Source organism: Pelophylax lessonae (genome assembly GCF_965119305.1).
Source record: "Pelophylax lessonae genome assembly, chromosome: 12".
NCBI classification, from domain to species: Eukaryota; Metazoa; Chordata; class Amphibia; order Anura; family Ranidae; genus Pelophylax; species Pelophylax lessonae.
The window spans coordinates 157,308,684-157,323,578 of NC_138779.1; the positions used below are offsets into that span (position 1 = coordinate 157,308,684).

Sequence of the window (14,895 nt, forward strand, 5' to 3'; positions counted from 1 at the left end):
CTCTTTGACTAGGCAGCAGTAAAGCAAAAACCTATTTTTCCCTCTTTTATAAAATGTCCTCACTGTTGCCATTTTAGCTGTGGATAGCACTATTTGTAGACACACAGAGCTTTGTTTGCATAGGAACGGTAATCTGGCCCTTCTCCCTGAAAAGCAGGGAGAAAAAATCCCTGGATTAGTAAGTAAAAGCAGCACACATTACACATTGTTAGGTGAACAGATAACCCCTTGATGTTAACCCCTTTCCAGACAGTGTCATTAGTATAGTGTATAGTTTTATCCTGTGCAAGCAAAAAAATTGGTTTAAGATAAGCCTTTCAGCTATTCAGGCTTCAACAGTATATTGGCTGCTCTTGTAGAGGCTCTTTGACTAGGCAGCAGTAAAGCAAAAACCAATTTTTCCCTCTTTTATAAAATGTCCTCACTGTTGCCATTTTAGCTGTGGATAGCACTATTTGTAGACTTATTTAATATGGATGCATTTTTTCATTACACTTTCTTTACAACAATATTTTCTGCTGCTTCTGTTAGTGTAGATATGCAAGTATAGGGCAATATTTCCAAATAACATAGTCAAACAGAATCATAGGCCATGAAGGAGGTATTTAATTTTCAATTATCTTTAAAGTTGGTAGGTTCCATTACTGACGTGACTGTCATGCTAATCCAATAATGTCAAAGCTTTCTGAGCCACAACCCCAGGATCTATATTAAATAATTTCTTTGGCTGCATGCTTTTTCTGGGTCACACACTGTAGTGGGTGTGCTCATAGGCATGTGCACGGGCACACCCTCATCACCCCCTGCACCATTCAGGTATTTTTTCTGGTGAAAATGCATGCTCTGCCAATGGACACTCACTGGCAGTGACAGCTGCGAGTGGGACTATTTTGGTTATTGTACTCCAAGAACAACCTATGAGAAGGACTGCAGCCGTGGAGTAAGCTGGCAGTCGGCCACATTTTCCGATGCTGCCTCTATAGTTCTGGCAGCAGATTCCTTACTGTGTGCACTTCTATACCTCTTCTGCTTTCATAGGAGCCAAGATCAGGGGCACCTAGCGGGGACCATGGCAGAATTTAGGAGGGTGGATTTCACATGTGCCCCCCCCCAGGCAACTCTCCCCCCAGCAGGGTTTGCCAACCATTCATCTGGAGAAGCTAGAGCTGCTGTCTGCACCTGTCAAAGCATCTGTTACACAATGCCAAGCAAGCAAAATCCCCCCCCCCCTCATGAACAGGAGAGAAGAGAGGGCTCAATCCACTCCACCTCTTCCCACTACCATCCCATGTGTCTACCCCACCCACAGTGTAGCCCTTGTGTACAGCCTTTGTCTGAGAAGGGAGATGTGTGGGCGGGAGATTTGAGGTACTGCAGCCAAAAGATTAGTGGTGACTGCAAGATACCAGCCTTCGGTGAGTGAGTAGTCCTCCCTCTCTCCCATCTGTCTCCTCCCTTTCTTCATCTGGGAGCTACCCAGTTGATTTCTTGTCCAGCTAGCTAGCACTTAGGAACGACTTGGCTTCTGATGTAAGGGGGACTGTGCCAGGGCTTCTGGTGTAAGGGGGACTCTGCCAGGGCTTCTGGTGTGAGGGGGACTCTGCCAGGGCTTCTGGTATAAGGGGGACTCTGCCAGGGCTTCTGATGTAAGGGGGACTCTGCCAGGGCTTCTGGTGAAAGAGGGCACTCTGCCAGGGCTTCTGGTGTAATGAGTCCTGCTGGTTTTGTTCAACCTTTTTTTTTTTCCCATACACAATTGCGTGGTCATGCAACACTGTACGTATATGAAATTTATATAATGTTTTCCACACTAATATAGCTTTCTTTTGGTGGAATTTGATGACCACTTGGTTTTTTATTTTTTATATAAATGAAAAAAGACCAAACATTTTGAAATAAAATCCCCATAAAATTCTTCATAAATTAAGACTAAACTGTATTTTGCTAGATGTCTTTGGTAAAACAAACCCTGATAAGTGTATATTTGAATTGCTTTGTGTGAAAGTTATAGTGTCTACAAACGATGGTATATATATAAATATATATATATATATACTGGAATTTACGCAGCTATGACACTATACTGGTGATGGCAGAGATCAGCGACTTATAGTGGGACTGTGATAGGGTGGCGGGCAATCTGGCGCTGTTACTGGCTGGGAGGGTCGTGAACTGACTGACATCACTATTGACACTAATACAGTGATCAGTAATAATACTATACACTATACTAATGACACTGGCTGGAAAGGGGTTAACATCAAGGGGTTATCTGTTCACCTAACAATGTGTAATGTGTGCTTCTTTTACTTACTAATCCGGCTTTTTTTTCTCCCTGCTTTTCAGGGAGAAGGGCCAGATTACTGTTCCTATGCAAACAGAGCTCTGTGTGTTATATATATATATATATATATATATATACTGTATACTGTATACACACATACATGTGTGTTTGAGGTTCTGTTTGGGGTGCACATCCTAATGCAATAGGCTGCGCAAACCTATGGTTGTGCTAAAGTTCCACTTTAAGGGCTGGAATTCAGAATTTTCATATTGAACACCCCATGTACAGGGGTTCTGGGGGTGATCAAGAGGATAAAGAATGTTATGTGCATACACTTAGTGGTGCCTGTAGATTTGCTTTGTTCTTATGTCTTTTTCTTCTACAATAGGAAAGCTGGCTTTAGAAATATTGTCAGTATTCCTTTTTATTGCTTACTATATAATGTGTCTCTTCTGTTTAGGTACTCTCCTTTTGGGATTGCCTCTCTTATCTGTGGGAAAATTGCAGGCATCAAAGATCTAGAGACCGTTGCCCGGCAGCTTGGCATGTACATGGTTACGGTGATTGTTGGCTTAGTGATCCATGGAGGCATAATCCTGCCACTTATATTTTTCTCCATCACCAGGAAAAACCCCTTCAATTTCTATGCTGGCATATTCCAGGCATGGATCACTGCACTTGGGACAGCTTCCAGGTATTAACAGATAATCCATTAGAGATAATAATTTAAAAAACAGAGGCACAATTTAATCTTTCCTAAATGCATGTACTCACATTTAATTTCTCAGCAACAGTTCAAATATTTGCAGACCAACCACAAATGTGATGACAAATCATGTCTGGAGTACATAATCTCTGGTGGTGTGTTATATAAACTCATGATAAACATGTGCAAATATTTTAAATGCAAAAAAAGGAACACGTTCACTGTGTGATCTGTCATATGGTATGTAACTGATGCATCAAATGGTTTTTGCTTGAAAGCTGAATTCCAGGCAGATACACTATATTACCAAAAGTATTGGGACGTCTGCCTGTACATGCACATGAACTTTAATGGCATCCCAGTCTTTGTTCATAGTATCTGATATTGAGTTGGCCAACCCTTTGCAGCTATAATAAAAGCTTTAACTCTTCTGGGAAGGCTGTCCACAAGATTTAGGAGTGTGGCTATGGGAATATTTGACCATTCTTTCAGAAGCGCATTTGTGAGGTCAGGTACTGATGTTGGAGAGAAGGCCTGGCTCGCAGTCTACGCCTCTAATTCATCCCAAAGGTAGTCTATGTGGTTCGCCCTGGTCCTCCTATGCTCTCTGGCTATCTCAACCGTTCCGCTACTGACTTGAAAGGAGCTCCCTGGGATTCCCTGGAAAATGAGGTTTGAGGACTGTATTTAAAATTTTTTATTACCGATTATCAATCCAAACCCTGCTAGCAGAAAGCCCCCTTGGTTAATGGGCTCCTGGATTGTCTGAACTCTTGGACTGGTATTTGAAGATATACAGATAAGTGAAACCGATATCTCCTTTTTCATTTTCTTTTTTTCTCTTTCCATTGTTCAAATCTAGTATATCATCTGAAATATAAGGCTAGAGGCAATGACAAGGAAAAAGGGAGATACATCACGGCTGCAGGAGACTAGCTCACAGCCCCAACCTTTCCCAAAGGAACGAAAAGGAAGTAGCAGCTAAACTAGAACGGTTTGCACAAAATCCATCTCAAAATAATGTGAAAGGGTTGCAACCCCAGATATCTCTATCACCTTCTGCAATTCTTAAAGGGTTAAGTCCAAGTGGTAGGCCCTCTAAGACGGCTTCAGCACCCTCTACCCTGATTGCAGGGAGATCACCAGACCTCTCGGCTTCAGAGGTCTCAGAGGCAGAGGAACAATCTTTAAGAGAAGTATTAACAGCAGTAAAGGGATGTAAGTCTGCCCTATCAGAAATATTGGACCAGCTAAAAGGTAAAAGGAAATGTCATTTTTAAGACATGATTTACAAAAGGTACAAGAACACTGCACAGAGCTAGAAAGCAGAGCCAGTGGAGTAGAGGATGAAGTAAAACCTATGAAACAAGAAATTGAGCTATTAAAAGGAACGGTTGAGCAGCAAAATGTTAAACTAGAAGATCTGGAAAATAGACTAAGGAGGAACAACGTTCGCAAATTCAGCCAGAAAAGAGTGAGGAGGATAACATGAGAAACTTTCTGGAAAAAATGGCTGCTGAAGGTGTTTAGGAAAGAAGAACTATCCCTCTTTTTTTGCTATAGAAAGGTCTCAGAGTCCTGATGAGAACCCCTTCTTTGGAAGGGATCTCAAGACCAGTGATCATGAAACTTCTTTTTTTTTTAAAGACAGAGAAATAATATTAAGAAAAGTAAGAGAAATGAAAAAAAAATTAGATTTAATAGGGCAAAAATCTTGTTCTTCCCAGATTTCTCTGCAGAGGTACAGAGAAGAAGGGTGAGATTTAAAGATATCAAGAGGCGGCTGCGACAAAGGTTTTTTTTTTTGGTTTAGTGACAATTTTTTCATTATAAGAGCTTAGGATTGGAGTTATGATTTAAGAAGTGAAGTTGTTTAGAGAGTCATAGGTGTTTTTTTTTTTTTTTTGTTTACACACTGGCACTTTTTTTTTACATTTTGTAAGAAAGAATCCTGGCATTTACACAAGTAAAGTCTGGAACCACAATCAATACTCTACGGGACTTTCTTGGGAGGTGGGGGGATGGGATTGTTGGGGTGGGTCTGGGTTGTTGGTTTTTATTTATTGATTTTTGCTGTTGTTGGGTAAAATTAGGATAGAAAAAGCAGTCACACTTATTTGGGAAAATGGGCGTAGACCAGGTATGTTGAAGTTCTACCACAAGAGCTTATTTAGAAATTTGTTTCAAAGTAGCCATTATATGGAAGGGTACATAAGTCACATATACAAAAAAATATTCTTTCTTTTTTTCTTTATTATTTAGAAATAGGATGGGGGGGGGTGAAATAACGGTTGGTTCTTGGAATGTAAGAGGATTGGGTTGGGAGACTCGCTAAAATAAATAGCCATTTTTAAACAGTTTCAACTCTTAGGGTATCGGTACTTTGTCTGCAGGAGACACATTTAATTAAAGAAACAGTAACACAATTAAAACATAGAGGATTCCCATATCAGCACCGTTCTCCTGTAGACAAATTAAAATAGATGAGGGAGGAAGGTACATATTCATATATTGTCTGCTGGCCAGGAGGCCATGTGTGCTTGCGAGTGTGTTCATCCCCCCCCCCTTTTTAAAACAGAAGTAATAACCACTTCTGGACTGAAGGATTTACCCCCTTAGTGACCAGGCCATTTTTTGCAATTTGGTACTGCGTGAATTTAACTGAAAATTGCGCAGTCATGAAAAAAGGATGTAAATTTCATTTAAGTACATTAAATGAAATTTACATCCTTTTTTTCCCCCACACATGGAGCTTTCTTTTCGTGGTATTTGATCACCTCTGCGGTTTTTATTTTTTGCGATATAAACTAAAAAATACCAAACATTTTGAGAAAAATGTTTCTACTTTTTCTTGAATATCCAATAAACTAAATTTTTGGCATACATTTAGGCCAAAAAGTATTTAGCTACATGTCTTTGATAAAAAAAATCTTAATAAGTGTGTATTTATTGGTTTGCAAAAGTTATAGCGTCTACCAACTATGGTGTAAATACTGGAATTTACGCAGCTTTTACTTTGACTGCCTATTCCATTATTGAAGTGCTACAATGACAGGGCAGTACAACCACCCCCCCCCCCTCAAATTACCCCTTTTTGGAAGGAAGACACCCCATGGAGATTTTGAGAGGCATGTTGAGCCCATTGAATTTTTTTTTTTTTTTGTCACAGGTGTTTGAAAAATGAAAAAAATAAAATAAAATTTTACACAAAGTTGTCATAGAAATGATATGTTGCTCACACATGCCATGGGTATATGTGGAATTACACCCTAAAATACATTCTGCTGCTTCTCATGAGTATGGGGATACCCCATCTGTGAAACTTTTTGGCAGTCTAGCTGCGTACAGGACCCTGAAACCAATCACTGCCTTCAGGCTTTCTAAGGGCATAATTTGTTGATGTCACTCCTTACTACCTATCACAGTTTCGGAGGCCATGAAAAGCCAAGATAGCACAAAACCCCCCAAATGACCCCTTTTCAGGAAGTAGATGCCCTAAGCTATTTGCTGAGAGGCATGTTAAGTCCATGGAATATTTTATTTATGTTCGTACATCACAGGACACAAAGCCATGAATCATGCATCTTGCAGGTGGATACATGCATAAATGGGCACGTTCTGTAAGGAACTGTCTTCAACACACTAGCCTCTGTCATAGGCTGAAAGGGACACAGAGCAACAGCAGCAGCTGGGTTGCATGAGTCACTGTGGGTTTATGTTACTGGCACAAACAGGTCCTGTATCTGGGGATAATCAGTGCTGCGTGCATTAGGCTTGGCACTAGCCTTGAGTACACTTCAAGATAGTACCTCAGGTTTTTCTTGCTTTAAAGCAATGTCTGCCCGAGAAAGGGCCGGGGTCAGGGGCACAGTTGGAAAAGGCACTATGATGCCACCGTCAGGCCTTGAAGGTCCTAGCCATGTTTCCACTGTGTCTACTCCTCCTGAAGAGCCAGAGGCATCTTTCCAATCTGAGCCATTACGGTTGTCAGGCATAGTAGCTCCTCCTAGTACTTCTGCAGCAACCTACATCGCTAAGGATGATTTGGCTGTGGCATTGGCCAGCCGTGAGGGTAGGATTGCTGGTATCATTGCAGCATCTCAAGGGAAGAAACGTGATATATCTCCCTCACCTGAGCCCCCCCTAAGTCAGTTCAGGATGGGGCAGAGGATGTGGAAGAAGTAGCATATGATGACTCTATGGAAGGTCAAGCTGAGGTTTCCACTTCTGAGGAGTTAGGGTCAGAGGAGTCGATATCTACCTCTCAGACCCAGCAATTGTTTATTCAGTCTCTTACTGAAATGGTCCAGTCTGGATACAAATTTCCTCGCCTAGAGACAGCTGAAGTCTCTTTTTCCTCTCTAGGCTCATTGCGCCCTACTCATAGTCCGCAGACGTTTCCCATACATCCGCTCTTGGAGCAAGAGATGTATAAAGATTGGGACCATCTTGATAGGATTTTTGTTCCTCCCAAAAGGTTTTCATTATTGTATCCTATGGAGGAAAAGTTTACTAAGAAATGGAATATACACTCTGCTTATATTTCTGCAGTTAACAAAAGTTTAACCTGTCCTGTGGATAATGCCCAGATTTTTAAAGATCCTGCAGATAAGAAGTTGGAATCTTTATTTAAAGCCTCCTTTGCGGTTGCAGGTTCTGCGATACAACCAGCAGTAGCAACCATAGGAGTGTGTCAGTCTTTTAAAGACCACATAAACGAGTGGCCAAGACAGTTCCTTCTCAAGGAAAGTCCGTGGAAGATCTGTCAGATCTACCTCGCACTTTGTTTTGCAGTGGATGCTCTTACGGACTCCATAAGGCAAATGTCACGATTTGCTCTGATATCAGTGCATATGCGCATAATCCTTTGGTTAAAAAATGGGTCTGCGGAATTACCATGTAAAAAATTACTGTCTGGCTTCCCTTTTCAAGGAGAACAGCTTTTTGGTAATGATCTGGATAAGTATATCCAAAAGATCTCAGGGGCGAAGAGTATGTTGCTTCCCTTAAAAAGGAAGAGCAAGCGTCCTTCTTTCAAAATCCCCAGCACTCATGATACCAATACTTCTACTTCCTGACAGGTGCGAGGGCTTCAACCATCTGGATCCGGAACAAAGCCTTTAGGGCAGGGTCAGAAAAAGCCCTGGGTCTAGAAATCAGCCAAGTCTTCTACTAAGCCCTCTCTGTGAAGAGGCGCCCCCACTCACGTGGAAGGGGGGAAGGCCGCGGCAGTTCTCAAAGGTTTGGGTGGAATCAATCCAAGACAACTGGGTTATCGCCACCATTTCACAAGGGTACAAACTGGAATTTCAGGTGTTCCCGTATCCCTGGTTTATAAGGTCAAGTTTACCGACAGATCCCCTAAAAAGATGGTCTCTCTTTCTGGCATTGGACTAGCTCAAAAAGTGGTTCTAGAGGATGAAACGCTCAAGGGGTTTTACTCAAACCTGTTTGTAGTTAGAGATGGCCTTGCGGTTTGCCCAGCGGTCGGTTCGTGGCAAACTTTGCTCATTCGCTGTCCGCCGATCATGCTAACATATAGCGATGTTCGCGGCCGCCATATTCTTTTACATTGTGAAGAACTTTGACCCATGACACATCCATCAGGTGGTACAGGACAGCCAATTGAGACATTTCAGCACATGGACATACCCCCTACCTTATAAATAGACGTGATCTGGCTGCCATTTTACATTCTGCCTTTTGTCAGTGTAGGGAGAGGTTTGCTGTGTGCAGCAGGGACAGATTGTCAGTGACACAAATTGCTAGCAAACAGGTCCACAAAAGTCCTTTTAAGGACTGGTATAGGTGCTTTTGTCAGTGTAGGGAGAGGTTGCTGTGTGGAGCAGGGACAGACTGTCAGTAACACAAATCGCTCGGTAATAGGTCCACAAAAGTCCTTTAAAGGACTGGTATAGGTGTACTATTGTTTGGTATATATTTTTTCTTTTGTCAGTGTAGCGAGAGGTTGCTGTGGGGAGCAGGGACAGACTGTTAGTTACACAAATCGCTAGGTAATAGGTCCACAAAAGTCCTTTTAAGGACTGGTATAGGTGTACTATTGTTTGGTGTGCAGTATATAGGGGTGTAATACACTTATAATATACTTTCTAATATAGAAAGCATATTATAGTGGATTTGGGTACTGCAGAAATTTTTCCTCTTTCGCTGCGTTAAATCTGCTACACACAGTGACAAAACTTACTAGAAAATATTTTTTATAACTGGTGTGATAAACCAGTGGCCCCCCAAAATGACAGATTGAAGTGGGGTGTTATATAAAAATATACTTTCATAATAGTGTATTTGGGTACTGAAGAAATGTTGCCTCTTTCGCTGTGTTACCTCTGCTACACACAGTGACAAATGTTACTGGGAAAAAAGTATTATTACTGGTGTGATATACCAGTGGCCCCCAAAATGACAGATTGAAGCGGGGTGTTATATAAAAATATACATTCATAATAGTGTATTTGGATACTGCAGAAATTTTGCCTCTTTCGCTGCGTTAACTCTGCTACACACAGTGACAAAAGTTACTGGGTATTTTTTTAAAAACTGGTGTGATAGACCAGTGGCCCCCCAAAACGACAGATTGAAGCGGGGTGTTATATAAAAATATACATTCATAATAGTGTATTTGGATACTGCAGAAATTTTGCCTCTTTCGCTGCGTTAACTCTGCTACACACAGTGACAAAAGTTACTGGGAATTTTTTTTTTAAACTGGTGTGATAGACCAGTGGCCCCCCAAAACGGCAGATTGAAGCGGGGTGTTATATACCTTCTTCCACATATACTGCGCTTCTCTAGAGACTTTTGTCCCAGGGTCATGTAAAAAATGACAGGCAAAGGAAGAGGCAGGCCCTTCCGCAGGGGTGGTAGGGGTAGGGCAGGAGCACCAGGCCGGAGCCAAAGTGGGAAGTTACAGAAGGTTTGTTCGATTACATCAAAGAATGCACCAGACTTGGTTAAGTGGCTCACTCAGCCTTCCTCTTCTGCACCCTCCTCATCCTCTCTATCTGCACCCTCTTCGCTTTCTGCTGTGTGCACCTGCAAAGACGCCACCACCAACACCACCTCTACCACCATATACCCTCCACTTGAGTCACAGGAATTATTTTCCGATCCATCACAAGACATTTGTGATGTGCAGCCATTCTTGGCATCGGATCAGGAAGTGGAGGTAGCAACAGCCGCCACTCAGCAGTCTGATGACAGTACCCAGATCAGCACAAGGAGATTGGTCCCTGCTGTTGCTGCCTACTCCGAGATCTCAAATGTTAGTGGTGGGGAAGGTGACGTCAATGATGAAGTGTCTATGGACGTCATGTGGGTGCCCACAAGAGAGGAAGAGGAGGGGAGTTCAGAGGGAGAGATGGACCAGCAGATAGGGAGGAGAAGCAGGCGGAACTTACATTGCACAGGAGGGACAAACCAGACTGGTAATGTATCAGGAGCGAGCCATCAACCATGTACGGTCACATCTGGCACTCCCAGGACGCCGGCACATGGCTCTGCAGTGTGGGCTTTTTTTAACCTGTCCGCTGCTGACAATAGTGTTGCCATCTGCAGCCTTTGCAGTCAATGCATATGTCGCGGTAAGCCCAGCACTCACCTAGGGATGACCACCTTAAGAAGGCACCTGGACTCCCATCACCGAGCCCAGTGGGAGCAATGCCGTCAGAACCCACAAAGCCAGGCTCTCATCGTCCAGCCTCTTCTCCTCTCTCCTCACAATTGTCCTCCACTCCACCTTCCATTATGCCGCCCTTTTTTTGGAAAAAGTTTTTCTGGAAAAAGGCAGACCAAATGTTGAAGCATAAAAAAATGATAACGCTGGATAACCCTCTTGCTCAACGGTTGACCCCTGTCTTGTCGGAACTGATAGCCCGTCAACTACTGCCATATAAACTGGTGGACTCGGAGGCCTTTTGAAAATTTGTGCCCATTGGAGCACCACAATGGAAGGTCCCAGGAAGAAAATATTTCTCACAGAAGGGCATCCCAGAGCTATATGGCCATATTTTCAGCGGCAAGTGAATGTATCTCTGGCACACAGTGTCGGTGCCAAGATACATCTGACCACAGACACGTTGTCAAGCAAACATGGGCAGGGAAGGTATATAATTTTTACTGCCCACTGGCTGAACCTTCTGAAGGCTGTCAAGCATGTAACCCATGGCACCCGTGTAGATTTGGTTTTACCGCCACGGATTGCATGCAGGCCTGCCTCTTCTTCTCCTCCTCCTACTCCATCCTCCCTCTCCTCCTCGGCTGACTCCTCCTTTTCTGCTGCTACCGTCTTTACTGCTGTGCCACCCAAGATCCCCAGAACCTATTCAACATGTCAGGTGAGACGTTGCTATGCTGTGCTGCGTCTGTTGTGCCTGGAGGCCAAGAGCCACACTGGTCGTGTACTCCTTTCAGCTTTGCGTTCACAGACGGTCAGTGGCTAATTTGACAGTTGGTAAAGTGGTGTGCGACAACGGTGCCAATCTGCTGAGCACGCTGAAACAGGGCAAAATTACACACGTGCCATGCATGGCACACGTCCTGAACTTGGCCGTGCAGCGATTCGTTGTCAAATACCCTGGGGTCCAGGACGTCTTGCAGCAGGCCAGGAAAATCTCGGCCCATTTCAGAAGATCTTATACAGCCATGGCTCGCCTTGCTGACATTCAGCGGCGACACAACCTGCCCATCAGACATCTTTATTGTGACAGCCCAACGAATTGGAACTCAACCTTGTATATGCTTGATAGGCTGCTCCAGCAGAAACGTGCAGTTAATGACTACCTGTACGAACTCTGTGGCAGGACAGGTTCTGGGGAGCTTGGGTTTTTTTCACAGCGCCAGTGGCTGCTCATGCGCGATGCATGCAGACTTCTGCGGCCATTTAATGAGATCACCAAATTGGTCAGTCGCAGACAGGGCGCCATCAGTTACATCGTACCTTACGCCTTCTTTCTGGAGCGTGCATTGCGTCGTGTCAATGATCAAGCCGTCGAGGAGCAGGAGCAGGAGCAGGAAGATGAGGAAGTCGCAATGCTGGATGAATTCCCAGGGGGGACTACTCCATATGAGACAAGTCAACAACAGGAGTCTGAAGAGGAGTCAGAGGAGGATGGTGCCGGGGCAGATGAGGAGGAGCAAGAAGAGCATGCTTTAAACCTTTATGGGATCCCTGGTGTTGTCCGTGGATGGGGGGAGGAGAACGAGGACGACATTATCCTGGATGATGAGCAGGAGCTAGGCCACTACACCGCTTCCAGTTTAGTGAAAATGGGTGCCTTCATGCTCCAGTGTTTTAAGAGGGACCCCCATAAAAAAAGCATAAAGGGCAAGGACCTGTACTGGGTGGCAATGTACTTAGACTCCCAGTACAAACAAAAAATGTTGGAAATGTTACCACCATCACAGAGGGCTGTCAGAATGCAGAACTTCCAGGTCTTGCTTCGGGAAATGCTGCATTCTGCTTTTGCGTGCGCTGGCAGAGGAATTTCCACTCACAGAGAAACAGTTGCGGGTAGCAATCCAACAGCGCCTGCAAGAAGAGGGCAGTTTGAAGATGTGTTGGTCACTTCTGATATGAGATCATTCTTTCAGCCGACTCATCCACAGCTGTCCTCCGGATCCAGCATCAGGGAATGCCTAGACAGACAGGTGTCCGACTTCATTAGGTTAACGGCCGATGTGGACGCTCTGAGAAGTGATGAACCCCTGGACTACTGGGTGGGCAGGCTTGACCTCCTGCCAGAGCTTTCCAAATTTGCAATGGAACTGTTGGCTTGCCCCTCGTCCAGTGTCCTGTCCGAAAGGATGTTCAGCGCAGCAGGGGGGATCGTGACCGATAAGCTCCTAGCTCACGACAGTGTTGACTACCTCACATTTTTAAAAATGAATGAGGAATGGATCTCGGAGGAATTCAACACATGTGACCAGTAGACCATGTTTGATTCAAATTCCTCATGACAGCCCACAAATATCCACCACCACCCATAACAATTCATGGTCCCTGTCTTAGGTAAATACAGAGGCAAAAAAGGCCTTTTATGTCCGTTGATTGCCTAATTTTTGGGGCCTGTAATGGCCAACACTTATTTATCCTGTGGATACCTAATGTACCTCCAGCCACAGAATACAAAGTTCTTTGCTGTCAGGTGAACGCCTGTGGGCTAATTTTTGGGGCCTGTACTGGCCGACACTTACTTCTGTATCCTGTGAATGCCTAATGTACCTCCAGCCACAGAATACACAGTTCTTTGCTGTCAGGTGAACGCCTGTTGGCTAATTTTTGGGGCTTGTACTGGCCGACACTTACTTCTGTATCCTGTGAATGCCTAATGTACCTCCAGCCACAGTATACAAAGTTCTTTGCTGTCAGGAGAACGCCTGTTGGATAATTTTTGGGGCCTGTACTGGCCGACACTTACTTCTTTAACCTGTGAATGCCTAATTTTTCAGACTGGCATTGAAAATCAATGGGTCTGTAAACATTCCGCTAAATTGTGGAATGGATGCGGACCCATTTTACAGACGTGCAAATGGACCCTATATGTATTTGACATGTATTTACCAGCTGCTGTCAGTTCTGGCTGATTTAGAAAAAAAATTAATTCATTTTTTTGCTGAAAAAAAAATAAAATAATTTTTATGGCAACTTTTCCAATAGCAATACTTCTGGTATGTCAGTGTCCATGTCGTGGGACTATGTGTGCACAGCTAGTAAGTATTTTGTGGCTGCAAATATGACCTGGAGATTTTTCATATTCGCCTGCCATTAAAATGAATGGGGTCCGCCGCGTTTCTGAACGTTCGTACTTTCTGTATGGAGTCAATTCGTTCAGTAGTAGCCTCCCTGCAGGGAGAGGAATTTTTAGCATCCATACACATCAAGTATGCATATCTTCACGTGCCTATATTCCAGGCTAATCAAAGGTTCCAACGATTTGCAATAAAGAACCATCACTTTCAGTTTCACTTTCAGATTTGCAATAAAGAACCATCACTTTCACTTTCACCTTCGGGTTAGCCACAGCTCCAAGAGTTTTCACAAAGATCCTAGCTCCAGTATTGGCTGTTTCAAGGTCCCGAGGAATATCTATAATAGGATATATGAATGATCTATTACTAGAGCTCCGGCTCTAGGCCAAAATGTTTATCAGACAGTACAGTTCTTAGAATGTCTGGGTTGGATACTGAACTTGGAAAAGTCAGCATTACAGCTGGTCCAGCATCTGGAACATCTGGGTCATCTTGTGGACACAGCACAGGCAAAGATATTCTTGCCAGCAAGAAAAGTCGCAGACCTGAAGGACCAGGTTTGGTTTGTATTAAGGCTGAGATTTCTTTCTATAGGCCTTTGCATGATGTTACTAAGGAAGACGGTGTCCGCATTCGAGGCAATTCCCTATGCTCAATGCCATGCCAGACTCTTACAGAGCAACATTCTGTCTGCCTGGACCAGATAGGTTCAGTCTCTGTACTGATCCATGTCTCTGGTACCAAGAGTACGTCAGAGTCTATATTGGTGGTTGTTGACCAGAGATCTAGAGAAAGGGAAATCCTTTCTTCCGGTGACTTGGAAATTAGTCACTACAGATGCCAATATCTCCGGCTGGGGAGCGGTTCTGGAGGAAGCCACTATCCAGGGGAAATGGTCTTGGGTAGAGAAAAGTCTCCCCATCAACATTTTGGAAATCCGAGCAGTCAGTTGGGCTTTAATATTCTTGACGTCCAGGTTTCGTGGTCACCCTGTCAGGGTACAATCCGACAATGCCACTTCTGTGGCTTATATCAATCATCAAGGAGGCACAAGGAGTCGGTCAGCCCAGAAAGAGGTGGACTTCATCCTGTCTTGGGCAGAGAAGTTTGTGCCATGCCTGACAGCAGTTTTTATAGA

General features: G+C 43.8%; 1 protein-coding gene across 1 annotated transcript in view; it reads left to right on the forward strand.

The window, feature by feature from the left end:
- LOC309568668 (excitatory amino acid transporter 2-like) overlaps positions 1–14,895 on the forward strand; it is a 292,136-nt gene that overhangs the window by 188,368 nt on the left and 88,873 nt on the right. The window contains exon 6 of the mRNA XM_082274406.1: positions 2,745–2,978. Within this exon, the coding sequence (XP_082130532.1) occupies positions 2,745–2,978 (234 nt within the window). The remainder of the gene's footprint in view (positions 1–2,744; positions 2,979–14,895) is intronic.